This window comes from Barbus barbus (genome assembly GCF_936440315.1).
Source record: "Barbus barbus genome assembly, chromosome: 26".
Taxonomy (NCBI): domain Eukaryota; kingdom Metazoa; phylum Chordata; class Actinopteri; order Cypriniformes; family Cyprinidae; genus Barbus; species Barbus barbus.
Genome location: NC_136754.1, coordinates 16,509,966 through 16,525,684, shown reverse-complemented (window position 1 = coordinate 16,525,684; position 15,719 = coordinate 16,509,966). Strand labels below are relative to the sequence as shown.

Genomic DNA, 15,719 nt, shown 5'->3' with positions numbered 1-15,719 from the left:
TTCTCCCTTTGGCTCTCTCAGGCACTCATATCTGGAAAAGTTCATGACTGAGCAGATGATGGAGAGGCGGGAAGACATCTGGCTGCCGCTCATCTCCTACAGGAACTCTCTGCTGACGGGTGGAGATGAAGATCGCATGTCCATCACCAGCGGCAGCAGCAGCAGCAAAGCTGGATCTATACGGAGCAAGAAGGGCCGTCTACCCATGCACAAGAAACGCATCGAGGGTGAGAATGCCAGTGGATGTAATCATACTGATATGAGACGGGAGGCCTGTGGGTTGCTTCAGTTGACCGAGATGCCTAAAAGTAAGCAGTCATGGGCTGTTTTGTGTGTGGTGTCGTGGTTCTGCAGAGGAGGGTGTGGAGAGCTCTTGGATGATGAGGAATGACACCCTACAGACTCCTGGAGCCCTGCAGACACCCCAGCTCACCTCCACCGTGCTCCGAGAAAACCCTCGGCAAGCTGCTGAGCACCTCCCTGAGCAGAACTCCGAGCCTGGCTCTGAATCCGACTATGTTCATAAGTAAGTGAACTTAAAAACACCACATATCCAACAGTTTGTGAATGCCTATGCCACACGTCCATTTCTATTTAAAACCATTGGACATTAATAGAAAATTAGTCCTGCATTTTGGCTATACTGGATATTTAAAATGTTGCATTTAGTCGTTATGTCTGTATATGCATACTTCCCTACTATATTGTATGCAAAAAATACATTGTATGCAATAATTTCATTCATATTACCCATATTCATACTATATAGCACACTCAATTTTAACTGTTGCGAAGTTTCCAAAATGTAGTTACCACTACCTCAGTATGTGATTTTATCATGACGAAACTAGTGTTATTTTAGTATTATTTGTATACTATTAGGGTATTATATTTTGAATTTAGTATTTACTTTAAATTTAGTTAGTCATTTGAATACTTCAACTTGAACATATTTCTTTTAGTTGCCATGGCAACATTTCTTAATTTTTTTTAAATCTAATGTTATATTTATATTTTATTTCAGATTTATTTCTATTAACAAAATGTTTAATAGTTTCGGTTTTAGTTAACAGTAAGAACACTGGTTGTATTTTGTCAGCTAGCATATGCAGTGTATAAAGTGTTTTTTCTCTCGGTCAGTCCTCAGATGCAGATGTCCTGGCTCGGCCAGCAGAAGATGGAGGACGTGAACAGGAAAGAACGCACAGCCATGAACTACATGAAGGCCCGTAGCGGAGGCGTACGACAGACTGTGTATGTGGAGAAAGAAATGTGGGATGTTTGACATGAGGAACAGGCTGTAGTTAATGTTACTTTGATGTCTCTAATCTAGACGTGGTCTCATGGAGGACGACGCAGAGCCCATCTTTGAGGATGTCATGATGTCGTCACGAGGTCAGCTGGAAGACATGAGTGAGGAATTCGAGGACACCATGGTCATTGATCTGGTAATCAGATGATGCTAGCAAATAAAAGTGTCTCAGAGTGCTTACGTAATTAAATATACTGTAGATAGAAATTCCAAATCACATGATCTTAAATCCTATGCAGCCTCCATCCAGGAACAGGAGGGAGAGAGCAGAGCTAAGACCGGATTTCTTTGACTCTGCAGCCATGATTGAGGATGAGTCGGTAAGAATGAATCTCCAAGGCTGTTTACTTATTATAGAAATACACTGCCCTGCATCATATTTGCTGATTGAAATCCAATACTTGTTTCTTATTCATTTTGGGGTGCCGATTCCCAAAAAATTGTGGCTGTTTTGCCCTAGCACATCACACTTTCTCTTAAAATGTGCTTTTTGTAGCATTTTTGCTTTCGATAGCCATTTGTAAGGTGAGGAAGTCTTGTATTATCCCCTAATCACCAGAAAAACTGGTTCAATGCTTCCAGCTTTGCTCAATTCTCAGCTGATTTTCACATGCGAATGAATGATTTTGAAGACATTATTTTATGCCTAATCCTGGTTTTAAGTGACAGAAGAAAAAGCCAACATGACCCAGCTACATGCATGCTGTTTTACCACATCCAAATAGTGACGGAAAATTCAATTAAACTTGTTCAAATACTCCATTTAATATCAGAGAACTTCACATGAATACATTTTCCACTCCCTTGCAGGTTGTAAGTTAAATTATGCCTTTTGTAAACTACTTTTTTCATTAAAACTTTTGAAATTTGACTTCTTTGGTTATTTTGACAAGTGCATTAAAGCTGATACATATAATTTGTAAAATCTTGTGTGTGTGTAAAAACTCAATGTGATGAAAGTGTTTATTGATATTTTTTAACCCAGCATCATCAAATTGGGTAATATTAGGCCTTTTTTTGCAAATCAGCCAAAATGCAGGGCTGTGTTATCAGTAGGCCTGCATGATTATTTCAAATAAATCCAAAATCACGATATGACTTCTGCGATTGTCAATAAATATATGCAATGCACATTTTAGAGTGAGTCGTGGCACTGTGTTCTTTGACAGATGAGCAGCTTGTGATCCAGTGTTTTGGTTTGTGGTAAATGCTGCTCCACATCAAGCGCCATGAGTTTGGGTTGCTTTAAAAATGCAACGTCCCAGATTCAATTATTTTATTATTTTCCCAGATATATTATTTAATATAATTATTATTGCGTAGTCATATTGATATACAATCACAAAAAAATGGCAAATTATGCAGCGCTACAAGCACATCAATCTAGCAGCTTTAAAAAATGGCAATTTTAATCAGAAAAAGCACAATTACATATTTCCCCCAAATCATGCAGCCATAATTATCAGCAAATGATCACCTGTTATTTTTTTCCCCAGGGTTTCACAATGCCCATGTTCTGAGGTGCCACAACAGATGGAAAAAGAGTGTTTGAAGTGATTAAAGGGCTGAAGAGACATTCACATAAGAGTGGAAGCACTGGTGTCCAGGTTCAGTGATTCTGGAGCAAACTCTCCACAAACCCTCAACCATCCTCTTTTATCAAGCGCCACATCAGAGGAGCTTTTATTCATCCAGGTATTATTTTAACAGATGCAGTCCAGTCATGTCACATATGGTGAATTTTTCTGTCGAACAAGTTCTTTATAAGCTCATTAGAATCGCACTGGATGGGATTTACATTGTGGTACAAATTTATCATGTAAGAATGTACGGTCCTATATGTTCAAGATGTACATATTTGTGTTTATCCATCCTACTATGTATATGCCCTGTACAGTTAGATGATGAAGTGGCTTTTACTATCAGGTCAACGAACGGATTCTTCCTACCAAAACAAGCAGTCGAATATGTTGGTCAATCTTCAGTCAATCTAAATCTACATATAAAACAACACTCAGTAGTCATAATTATGGTAAATGATGAAGGCAGGTGAAAAACGCTTGATCAGTGTTAAAAATGCAGTTTATATTGTCAGAAAGCCAAAAATCTCGGTAACAGTTGTCCTGAAGGGGTATTACACTACATATTGTGTATTTTGGCTTGCAGAAGCATTTGAATGGTCAGTATTTTATTTCCAGTAGATTTAGTTCTAATGAGGTGAGGTTTATGTGTGTGAAACGTCTATACGGCAGGGTTTTCGTCATCTGCTCGTGTTCGGGGCAAACAGCAGATGCTGCTGTGCCGTGTATCGAGTCAGGCCCATTCAAGTATTGCCTCCGTTTAAGTGCTTTATGGTCCTGTGCTATAAAAAAGTGAAATGTTATGCTGTCAACAACATGAGTTTCCCATGATCATCATTATTATTATTCCCCACCCTGAGCCCCGGTTAGTTTTGCTAGTGTACCTGTAAATTGTACATTTTCAATATAAAATGGTTTTCTTTTGTACAACCTAGAAATGATGTACCACTTTCCCTTTTAATGGAAAACTGTTCGAAAACTTTTCTTCAGTGAACTTATGGAAAACTCACTTTTTCAGAAAAAAAAAATTAAATATGTAATCATGAACCGTGGGAGTGTTTTATTGATTTGAGAATGCTGAAATAGTGGCGTAATGCATATGATTGGGAATAAGGCACAACAAACCATGTGGAAAAACATGACATTCTCTCCAGTCTAACCATAGATATTGTCATAAAATGCTATAAAATTAGTGTTGAGATGAGATTTATAAGGGAATGTTAGCATGTTTTTTCCAGGGGTTGGTCTGTTTCTTGCTGGAGAGGACCTCAAGGTCTCTACAGATCCTCTTGCGTGTAGTCGAGGGCTGAATGATGTCATCCACAAAGCCTGTGAAATGCAGGCATTATCATTTAGCAATAATACACAAATAGCAGCAGAAGCGAGCACACTTGTACTGCAGTGTGGGGTAAACATGTTGAGCAAGCGCTGTGAAGATGAATGTGTTTTGTGTCTGGTAATGCACCTCTGACAGCAGCGGGGAAGGGATTGGCAAACTTCTCCACGTATTCAGCTTCAGCCTCGGCTTGATTCTCCTTTCCTCTAAAGATGATTTGAACAGCACCCTTAAAAAATTCAAATATGTATTACTATATAGCACATTTCAGAAATATCAATTTCCATGATTTGTCCAGCTATTGTGAACACTGGATGAATGTTTAAAATTGTATTTGTAATTTCCTTGACAAAATTGGTATTAATCAAATTCTTAATTTAAAAAAAAAAATGTATATATATATATATATATATATATATATATATATATATATATATATACACAGTTACATACACTTTTTTTGAGCATTTGAACCTTCTGTAAGTTGCAAATGAGTCCCTCAGTTGTCCACAGTGTGGAAAGATGGATCTCAAAATCATAGTCATTGTTGGAAATGTTTCAAATTCACAAAAATGCTGGAAAACCAAAGAATTTGTGGGACCTGAAAGATTTTTCTGAAGAACAGCAGGCAGTTGAACTGATTCAGGACAAACAAGGGACTCATGAACAACTATCACTAAACAAAAATAAACAGCTTTGGATCGTTCAGGTAACAACACAGTATTAAGAATCAAGTGTATGTAAACTTTTGAACGGGGTCATTTTTATAAATTCAACTTATTTTCTCTTGTGGACTATATGTAAACATTTTATGAGAAATATCGTATTCAGGTCAGTACTAAATAAACAATAACATGCATTTTGTATGATCCCTCTTCAAATAATTAACATTTAAGTGTATGTAAAGTTTTGACTTTAACTGTATATATATATATATATTCTGTTTTTGAAAACAGCCTCAAACCAAGGCTACAAAATGATTAAAAACACTAATGTTTTGAAATATTATTATAAGTTTAAAACCCTAACTGTGAAAATTGTCCTTCAGAAATCATTGTAATATGGTACTATATTTGATATTCAAGAAACATTTCTTAATATTAACTATGTATTTTTGTGGAAACTGATACACTACCTTGCTTGTTGATCAAAAGTGACAGTAAAGACATTTGTTACAAAAGACTTTTCAAATGTACTTTCAAATAAACCTGAAAAAAATTATCCAGGGGTCCACAAAATTGCAAAAAGCTGCGCAACCGTTTACAACTTATAATAAACATAACCATATAACTATAAGAAATGTTTATTGAGCACCAAATCAGCATACTAGAATGAATTCTGAAGGATCATGTGACAGTAATGATGCTGAAAATTCAGCTTTGCCAACACAAAAATATTATTTGTTTTAAATATATTCATATAGGTAAATAACAGTAATATTGTAAAGTTTAATTTTATACAGTAGTTACAATCAATTAACTTTTAATATTACTTTTTTTTTAATCAAATAAATGCAACCTTGGTGATAATCTTAATGACTCCAATTTTGTGTGTGTGTGTGTGTATTTATACATTAAAATATAAGGCTAATTCATCACTGGAAAATCAGTGTGCAATCTATATTTATTTAGCCATGTCACTTGTTTCAGCTCATTTTTCTTTAGATTTACCTTTGCACCCATCACTGCGACCTCAGCACTTGGCCAGGCATAGTTGACATCTCCTCTCAGATGTTTAGAACTCATCACATCATAAGCACCTCCGTAAGCCTGGAGACAGAACATGCATAATTCAGCATACAAGACAGTTAGAACCATCCACACACACACATCATTCTCCCTCCTACCTTCCTGGTGATGACAGTAATTTTTGGAACGGTGGCCTCTGCAAAAGCATAGAGCAGTTTGGCTCCGTGTCTGATGATGCCTCCGTACTCCTGAGCTGTGCCTGTGGAAACAGAGCCTTCTCTCAGTGCCTTATTTAAAAAAGGAAACACATGCTGGTAATTCAGGATAAAATGAATTGGGAAAAAAAGAGCAAAGTTAAGGTTAGGATAAGGAAAGTTTCTAGATACCTGGCAGGAATCCAGGCACATCCACAAATGTGATGATGGGAATGTTGAAGGCGTCACAGAAACGAACAAAGCGAGCCCCTTTAACAGATGAATTTATGTCCAAACAACCTGAAAACACAAGGAAAATACCATAAATTAAAAACTGTGAAGTGTATTTATGAAATAAATAATTACATTTTATATGTAATATCCATTACTGTTCAGAAGGTTGGGGTACAATTTTTTAAATGTTATTTAAAGAAGTCTCTTATACTTAGTGCAGTAATAAATACAGTAAACACTAATATTGTGAAAAAATATTCCAATTTCAAGTAAGTTTACTTTTTGTATTTTAACATTTTAAAATGTAATTTATTTATCACGTCACGTGATCCTTTGGAAATCATTTTAGATGCTCAAGAAATATTTATTATCAATAATGAAAACTGTTGTTGCTGCTTAATTTCTGCAGAAAATGTGATACATTTTTTTCAGGATGCTTTGATGCACAAAAGTTCAAAACAACAGCAAAAATTAGATTTATTTTTACAGTCTTTACAGTCACTTTTGATATTTAATGTGTTTTTGCTGAATGAAAACTATTAAAACAACGATGCTTAATGACCTCAAACTTATGATAATATAATATAATATAAATCACCCACCAGATGCCACTTTAGGCTGGTTTCCCACTATGCCTATTGTCCGACCATTCATCCTGGCAAATCCCACCACAATATTTTTGGCGTAGTTGGGCATAATCTCAAAGAATTCTCTCTCATCTACTATCTGCAAGAGTGAGATGACAATCAGAAGAACTGTGTGACGAGTTTTTATCTGAATCATTTGTTCACTAAAGATGTACATACACCATGAACAATGTCCAGCATGTCATAGGCTTTTGTGCTTTCAAAAGGAACAACAGTATCCAAACCAGGAACCAGCCGGTCACTGAGGAAAAGAAATTTGACATAATTCCTCGTGATTGAAAACACTAGCCAAGATAATCTGATAAAGAAAAAAAATAAATAATAATAATTGTACAAATGTGCAAATGTGCTTCTCACCGAGGATCATGGCACTCAGTGACCGGAGCTGGATCTTTGTTGCTCAGTGGGAGAAAGTTAAATAAGTCTCGCAAGTTCAGAAGGGCATCAATGTCATTCTCAAAGGCCCGATGAGCAACACCTAAAAGAAAACAAAATCTCTTTACATTACTAGTGAGAAAAGGCAATATTCAGTCAGATTAGAGAACAAAATAAATTTAAAATGCCAAACATTGTCACAAAACACATTCAGATGTAAGCACAGGCTTAATAAATAGACCCACCTGACACAGTGGTGTGGGTTTTTGCTCCACCCAGCTCCTCCTGGGTAACATCCTCATTTGTTACAGACTTTACCACATCTGGGCCTGTGATAAAAAGATAGGAGGTGTCCTGCAAACACAGGCCATTTCATGAAAAACCAGGGTGTCATCAGGGAACAAGTAACCTAAATGTACTTTAATATGCATTTATACTCTTAACTTGTATTGTCTTACCTTCACCATAAAAGTGAAGTCTGTTAGAGCAGGCGAGTACACAGCACCACCTGCACACGGGCCCATGATGAGAGAGATCTGAGGAACTACACCTGAGGCCATCACATTCCGCTGAAGAACAAATACCATTGTCCAGAATTAGTCCTGGATTATATACACTACCAGTCAAATGTTTTTCAACAGTAATGTTTTTAAAGAATTGTCTTCTGCTCACCAAGCCTGCATTTATTTGATCCAAAATATAGCAAAAGCAGTAATATTGTGAAATATTTTTACTATAAAATAACTGCTTTCTATATGAATATATTTTAAAATGCAATTTATTTCTGTGATCAAAGCTAAATTTTCAGCATCATTACTCCAGTCGTCAATGCCACATGATCCTTCAGAAATCATTCTAATATGCTGATTTGCATTTTTTTATTTTATTATTATCAGTATTTAAAACAGTTGAGTGCATTTTTTTCAGGATTCTATGATGAATAGAAAGATCAGCATTTATCTGAAATTTCTATATATACTGATTAAAAGTCAGTATGTATTTTTGGGGGGGGGGGGGGGGGGGGGGTATTGAAATTCATACTTTTATTTAGCAATGATGCTTTAAGTTGATCAAAAGTGATGATAAAGACATTTATAAAGTTATAAAAGATTTCCATTTCAGATAAATGCTGTTCTTCTGAATTTTCTATTAAAAAAAAAAAAAATCTACTCCGTTGTTTTCAACATCATAAATGTTTTTGAGCAACAAATCAGAATATTAGAATGATTTCTGAAGGATCATGTGACCAGACTAATGATGCAAAAAAATTCAGCTTTGAAATCACAGGAATAAATTACATTTTAAAATATATTCAAATAGAAAACATTCATTTTAAATAGTAAAAAATATTTCTACATTTTACTGTTTTTGCTGTACTTTGGATCAAATAAATGCAGGCTTGGTGATCAGAAGAGACCTCTTTAAAAAAACATTAAAAATCTTACTGTTCAGAAATTTATGACTGGTAGTGTATACTGCCATTCAAATGTTTGGGGTCAGCAAGTTTTTTTTTTTTTTAAGAAATTCATACTTTGTTACAAAATATTTCTGTTTCAAATAAATGCTGTTCTTTTGAATTTTCTATTTAATAAAAAATTAGTTTTTTCTATATGCAGCACTACTGTTTTTAGCTTTGCCGTCACAATAATAAATTGCAATTTAAAGTATACTCTAAATATTTTAATTGCATTCATTCATCAAAGAAACCTGAAAAAATTCTACTCCGTTGTTTTCATTCAGTTCACTCAGTTGCATTCATTCTCCAGTATTATGTAACTATATTACCGTACTTTTGATCAAATAAACGCAGTCTTGGTGAAAAAAACAACCCCACACTTTTGTTTGGTAGTGTATGTATCAAATGTATAGCTGTGTTAAAGCATTCAGCTTACCAAGAAAATGTCAGCATATCCTGCGAGGGACTCGACGCCTTCCTGAATGCGGGCTCCACCAGAGTCATTGAGACCGATTACTGGAGCTCCCACCATCATTGCCTGGTCCATGATCTAGGAATTCAAATGCAGAAGTTGTGTGTGAAATCTCACTGTTTGATAGCACGTTTTAAACAAAATGACTTTAGCCAGGTCCAAAAACGCTCAGCGACCAACCTTACCTTGCAGATCTTCTGAGCGTGAGCTCCTGATAAACTGCCTCCAAACACTGTGAAGTCCTGAGAACAGAAGAGCATTTCACTCTTCAAAACTGAAATATTAAAATATTTCATTACTGCAACCCCGATATTCGAAAGCTAGTATCATACCTGGCTGAAAACATACACCAGTCTGCCATTGATCCTTCCCTGTCCGGTCACTACGCTGTCTCCTGGGTACTGAACACACAGGTGCATGTAAAAGACATGATCCATTTTACAAAATGACGGCGATTAGTGACTAATTGGACCCCGGGCCCCAGTCCCCTGGTTAAGGATTACTTACTTGCTTGCTTAACAGGATGTTTAAACATTTTTTTTTTTAATCTTTGAAACTCTCTTTGTCAAACTGAAAAAAAAAAAACATCCTTTTCATAGAAGGACTTAGAAAATGCATTAGACAATACTGCATCTGCACCCATTCGAGATTTAAGACATTTAACAGTATTTTTTCGTAACTCATTTCATGCAAATGGAAATATTTCTCTTTATGTATTATGTATATTATTTGAGCTGAGAGGTGGAGGTTTCATACCTTATTATGATCTGCTTCCATGCCAAAGTCAGAACAGCGATGCTCCACAAACATGTCATACTCCACAAACGAGTCAGGGTCCAGCAGGAGCTGCAGTCTCTCGCGCGCTGTCAGTTTACCCTGCGCCCAGGATTTCAGAGCTCTTCTCAGACTGTTGTGCTTTCACTCGTGTCATGTCAGCTGCATTCATTCTCCAGTAAGTTTTCATAACTTACCCTTTTGTGCTGTGCAGCTATCCTCAGCTGTCCTCCTCCTGTAAGCGCTGCCGTTCGTTTCTTCTCGATTCTCTCCTGCACTGACAGATGGCTGACCGAATAGCATCTTGCATTTTGCAGAACTTTCGACTGGGTCAGTGCCCCAGTGAACGGAATCTGACCCACACTTTTAAAAGAACATTTCAGACCGTGTAATAGTCCCAGACTACTTCGCATTAACGTGTAGGTCGCCATCACTGCTACACTGAGGGCACAGGATTCTGTCAGAAGGCCTGTCGGTGTCTTTAGCCAATCACAAACGAGCGCCTACATTTTACAGCCAATCACTACTCGGTTAGCGAAGTGGGCGTGAGTGAGTGAACCAATCACTGAAGAGATGTGTGTAGTTAAGCGAACTTGATAGATGTAGTCCATACTAATGTCAACCATGATAAACTACAGTTCCCAACAGTTAGAGTCAAATGTCACAATAATTTAAATGGAAACGTAGTGAGAGACGTAAAAGCAGAACAGACATCGACAGCACAATTAGCGAGATGTTTTATTGATTTTTACTAAATGTTATTTTATTTAACGAGAGAAAGTAATTATTTATCTCGGAGTGTAGCCTAGATTCAGCACAGAGCTTCTGCTCGCAGTAACGTGTGGTTAATACAGTCAGACACTAGGGGGCAGTAATCACTGGAGGCCGCGTGTAACTCCAGGCGCTCTTTTACGCTTGTTTGGTATTGTTCCTCTCAGGATGCAAAAGTTAACAGAGGAATAATAAGCAACGAAACTGGCTCTGAGCATAGGCTAATGTATGTAAATATTTTGTAGCGTAGCGAACTCAGTTGATCGCTACATAAACATCACTTAAACGGGAGTTTGTCGCACTCGCTGAGGAGAGAAAAGCGCTCTTATTTAATAACACGAAGAAAAGTGCAGATAATATTAGCTAGCTAGCGAACTAGCAACCAGGCGAATTGTGATTTGTTTAGATACACTTTTAAAACAACCGCTGTGGTGGACTATTTCAAGAATTTTACTTTATGTGTGACTCGGTTTTTTCTGTTTTTCGTGTTTGTGGACCGTTTATACACGGAGCTCGCGCCACCGACAATAACGTTACAGCTCGAGGCCTGCTGTGCCTCTCACTAAAATGCTGTTTATCGTCCAGTCCTTCGCGTCTGTGCGCACTTATTATCTTATTATCACCGGACTGACCGTCTGGAGGATCTTCTCAATATCCAGCAAAGCTTTAACATGTTAGCAAGCAGACGACTCAAAGCCGCTCATCTGCTTGCGAGTCATGTCAAATTACACTCTTTGTTTGAAGCGTTGGGTGAAGCCTGGTTGATTGTGTTCTCACAGTTATCGTGTATTGGGGGTCTGAGCAAGACTCGCTGTCAGTAGCCGATCAGCCCGCTTCTCTCGTCCTGCCGCTGAGATGAACCCGGTGAACGCCACCGCGCTGTACGTGTCGGCGTGCCGCTCTCTTCTGCAGTGCGACCCGAAGGACCCGGAGACATACGAAGGGCTGTTTAACGTCCTACCTTTCTTTAGAGACTCCCTATCCTGCTTGGTGTGTGGTAAGTGCCTTTATGTACGAGAGACCGTGCTGTGTTTCGAATATAGTCACGCAATATAATTTGCGTTAATAAAATAAGCAACACCCTTAGGTTGTCAGTACATCACAGCCTCGAGTGTCTAATTGCTTTTATTAAATGTTTTATTACTTAGTAATAAAATATTAAGCACAGTTTCTCTTTTATTTTTTAATACATTTAAGCAAATTATTGAGTTGGTACTGCTTAGTATTTTTCCTGTGATGGTATTAATTGTATTTATGAATCAAACAAACCAACCAGCTATGAGGCGAATCACAACATTTGGTTTGAAAAAAAAGATTATTTGAAAATCAGGCTACAATCCCATGAAGCGTTGCTATAATTGATATACTTATTAAATAAAAACAATGGAAAAATATACAATTGATTTAAAGATGATTATATATTTAGGAACTATTTTTTTTTTGAATAGTCATATTATGCTTACAAATACATTAAGAAGTTTGAGAGAATAGGGATAGTGGCACCCAGTAGGCCTGTCTTTAAAGGTTTACAAGTTGGAAAAAAGTTATTTCTATGGAGAAAATTTAATAGGATTTCTTTTTTTTTTCTTTTTTACTTCCAAAACTTGTATAGACTGTAAACTTGTATAAACTTCTATAGACTGTTGCACTGTATAGAACTAAATATAGTAAAATGTTACTTGGCTATGCATAATTTCTTTAAATTAATTTATTGTTTACATTTTATGTAGGGAATTTGCTTCAGGATCCAGTTGCTCCAAAAAGTTCCTCCTGCCAGCACTATGTTTGCAAGGGTTGTAAAGGCAAGAAAATGTTATTGAAGCCATCATGCAGCTGGTGTAAAGACTATGAGCAATTTGAGGAGAATAAACCGCTCCAGATTCTGATCGACTGCTACAGGAATCTCTGCGAGTGTGTCTCGGTGTGTGTCACAACAGAGCAGAGTGCCTCGGGGGTCAAGGGTTACCCTGAGGTCATGAAGATGGTGGAGGAGGTGTTGCGGGTGAATCAGGAACAAGAAGGCCTCAGTCCTGTCAAAGACACTTTGGATGTTCCTAATCTCAAAACAGAGACGGACTCTTCACAAAACTCTACTGATGTCAACTTGACTGACTCGGACAAACCCTCTGAGCAGATACCAGCTGAGCTAGAGACCCCTGAACCTGTCACTGCAGACGGATCTCAGAAATCTGACTCAGAATTACACATGGGTGCTGTCACTGTTAACGTAAAGTGCAAAGTTAGTCAAGAGACAAGCGTCGAATCGGTGCAACTCAGTGCGGAGAGCACAAGTGTCCAGGAGGACCTTAAACTTGGCATTACGAGCAAGGAGGTGTCGTGGGGACAGACTAAATCAACACCCGAGCCGTGTCAGAACTCATTACAGTCCCAAACCAGCGGCGCCCTTCTGCCAGGACACCCACCGCAACCTCAGACAGGCCTAACGTGCCTCGCCACACCCCACAGAAAGGTGCTCCTGAGCCGAAAGCGCTCGCGCTCTGAAAGCGACAGCGAGATGCTCAAACCTCTGCCCGTCACCAGCCTCTTCCAGGGGCCATCGGTAGCAGCCACAGCTCCGCTGAAAACAGCATTTGAACCGAAAGCGCCTTCCCCACCTGCTGTCGTGCTCACTAACGGAGGCGTTTTGAAGGTTAATAAGGCTGTGCTGGATTCAACTAAAAATATCCAGATAAACACAGACCTAGGTAATAAGAAAGTTCAGGCGAAGTCTAAAGTGGTCGTCCCGAAGACCAAGGCTAAGGCGAAGGACAGGATGCTGTCAGCTAGTGTTTTAGCAGGACAACCAGTACAGCCCCCTAAAGTCGTATACAAAAAGACGCAAGAGAAAAAAGGATGCAAGTGTGGACGAGCCACCCAGAATCCAAGTGTTCTTACCTGCAGAGGTCAAAGATGCCCCTGCTACTCCAACCGTAAGGCCTGTTTGGACTGCATCTGCAGGGGATGCCAGAACTCATACATGGCCAATGGGGAGAAGAAGCTGGAGGCTTTTGCCGTGCCCGAAAAAGCCCTGGAGCAAACCAGACTCACTCTCGGAATCAACCTCACCAGTATTTCTGTCAGAAACGCTGGCACGAATGCTGCGGGAGTTCTCAGTCTGTCCGCAGGCTCCCCGATGGCCTCTTTCCTCACGTCCAGCGCCGATGAGGACCAGAGTTTTGAAGATGCTCTCGAGATGCATTTCGACTGTTGATAGCTGTCCTGCTGATCTCTCTCAGCCGTCGTCGATTCCCGGTTTATGTCGAACAGAAATTGTTTGCCAAAACTCTTATCTGTAGTTTTCATGTCCAACCTCTACCATCACACACTGCTGTAATGGAAAGTTACTGTGAAGCTGAGTGTTATGGCATCTTTTGTTTTTATTTTGAAGGAACGGTTTGCTTCTGTGTGGCTGTTTTATTCACAACGAACTTAGGTTCTGATAAATGACTGTTGTTTTTCTTTAAATATTCAATGACCCGAACCTTAAAATGGGTTTTACAGAAATTGGTGTGATAAGTTTGTTGGGTAACACGTAGAGCTCCTCATCATAAGCTGTCCCAAAGCAGTGATTAATGCGTTTACATTCTGTGGTGAATTTTTTCCAAATTTAATTTTAAATATATATGAATATGTTGCTTCTAAACATTCATTGAAGGTAAAATTATATACAGCTATCTGTAATGCGTGTTAAACGTCAGATAAAATCACAATTTACTAATGGTGGAAAATGTAGCACTTAGTCCCAATAGTTTGAATGAGTTTAGACACCTGTCCTGGTCACTATAGTGGTCACTTCCTGAGTCACCTCTTGGGTGTCCCGCCAGGATATTGAGTTATTCTATTATTTTTTTAATAGATGGTTCCTTATTTTTCTGAATGGAAAGTAGTGCCGTGTCACTTTTTATTCGTCATATTCCAGCTTTGAACGAAAGATGTTTAAATTCCATGTTTGTTGGTGGTTTTGTAAGGATGACGAAGCACAAATATGTCACAAAAGCTATGTTTCTCCAACTTTGAGAGTTGCTGATTCATTATATCCTCACTATTGTTCATTGTTAGTTCCGACTGAGCTGACTGTTTCATCAGTACAGTATCTACAAAGATTTCTCAAACAAGTGAATGTAAGAGTGTTTAGTGTGTTGCCTGAGAATGTATTCATGGCAGTGATATTTTTTAAAGCAATATGAGAATTAAAATGTTAGATCTTATAAGCCCTTTCCCCACACAAAGTCATCACATTTGTTTTGATGCAAACTGTAAACGACAATTTCAAGATGTTATGTTCTTTGAACGTTTGCGTGAGCACCTTTTAGCACCCATTCATGCATCTTTACTCCGATCCTGATTAGTTGTGTTTGTCTTGAGGTTGTGTTGTGATTCCTGTTCTAGGGACCAAAACTAGAAATATGTGTTGAGAAAGGTCAGTGAACTGCGCTGTTTCACGTCTTATGTAATGAAGCAGGGTAGACAGTGCTTCATCAGTATCCTTAAATATGCTTGAAAACTCTTTATCAGTAGGGCTTTGACCAAATATTGAAAAATCTTCTAGTTAAGTCTTGGATCTTAGTGGGATATTGTGTTGTATTTTCAAATCGTATAGTTCGCTAGCGTTGTTTTATTCCTCCCTTTGCTTTTAAATGGTCATTACTTGAACTCAGATTTTAGTTTCATGATTTTTGAATTACTGGAGAACCTCTTATTATTGCTGGTTTATTCACTGCCACATTGAAATAATGAAAATTGCAGAAAGCAACAAAAATAAATTATAGTTTTTTATTTCTTGTTTTTCAAAACAGTGTGTTGCGTCGTGTGTGTGTGTGTTTTGTCTAATACAGCGCAAATACGATTAAAAAGCATTTAGTAGCTCTCTTACTCGGGCT

The 15,719-nt window shown here is 38.0% G+C and overlaps 3 protein-coding genes across 9 annotated transcripts in view; 2 read left to right on the top strand and 1 right to left on the bottom strand.

Annotated features, from left to right (window-relative positions):
- The window catches only part of LOC306846677 (cohesin subunit SA-1-like), a 45,860-nt gene extending 41,923 nt beyond the window's left edge, over positions 1–3,937 (top strand). For 5 of the 6 annotated variants that reach the window (XM_079380223.1, XM_079380220.1, XM_079380219.1 and 2 more), the window contains 6 exons: positions 22–227; positions 355–526; positions 1,141–1,254; positions 1,334–1,448; positions 1,552–1,632; positions 2,809–3,937. In XM_079380223.1, the coding sequence (XP_079236349.1) occupies positions 22–227; positions 355–526; positions 1,141–1,254; positions 1,334–1,448; positions 1,552–1,632; positions 2,809–2,832 (712 nt within the window). In that variant the 3' untranslated portion in view covers positions 2,833–3,937. Of the gene's footprint in view, positions 1–21; positions 228–316; positions 527–1,140; positions 1,255–1,333; positions 1,449–1,551; positions 1,633–2,808 lie in introns of all 6 variants that reach the window. The other variant, XR_013782099.1, reaches the window with a different exon arrangement.
- LOC306846679 (propionyl-CoA carboxylase beta chain, mitochondrial-like) lies at positions 2,575–11,027 on the bottom strand. Its single transcript, XM_079380225.1, has 15 exons — positions 10,266–11,027; positions 10,051–10,170; positions 9,627–9,695; positions 9,480–9,536; positions 9,259–9,372; positions 7,825–7,935; positions 7,612–7,720; positions 7,349–7,469; positions 7,151–7,232; positions 6,947–7,070; positions 6,303–6,410; positions 6,075–6,175; positions 5,899–5,997; positions 4,358–4,457; positions 2,575–4,221 (listed from the first exon to the last, which is right to left on the bottom strand). The coding sequence occupies exons 1-15, from the start codon at positions 10,497–10,499 to the stop codon at positions 4,100–4,102; spliced, it is 1,671 nt and encodes a 556-aa protein (XP_079236351.1). The 5' UTR covers positions 10,500–11,027; the 3' UTR covers positions 2,575–4,099.
- On the top strand, positions 11,005–15,629 carry LOC306846680 (E3 ubiquitin-protein ligase MSL2-like). 2 transcript variants are annotated; one of them, XM_079380227.1, is made up of 3 exons: positions 11,005–11,065; positions 11,619–11,836; positions 12,570–15,623. In XM_079380227.1, the coding sequence occupies exons 2-3, from the start codon at positions 11,695–11,697 to the stop codon at positions 14,048–14,050; spliced, it is 1,623 nt and encodes a 540-aa protein (XP_079236353.1). In that variant the 5' UTR covers positions 11,005–11,065; positions 11,619–11,694; the 3' UTR covers positions 14,051–15,623. The 2 variants fall into 2 exon arrangements, with proteins under 2 accessions (XP_079236353.1, XP_079236352.1); XM_079380226.1 differs by having other exon boundaries at positions 11,005–11,836; positions 12,570–15,629.
- Positions 15,630–15,719: the final 90 nt, after the last annotated feature.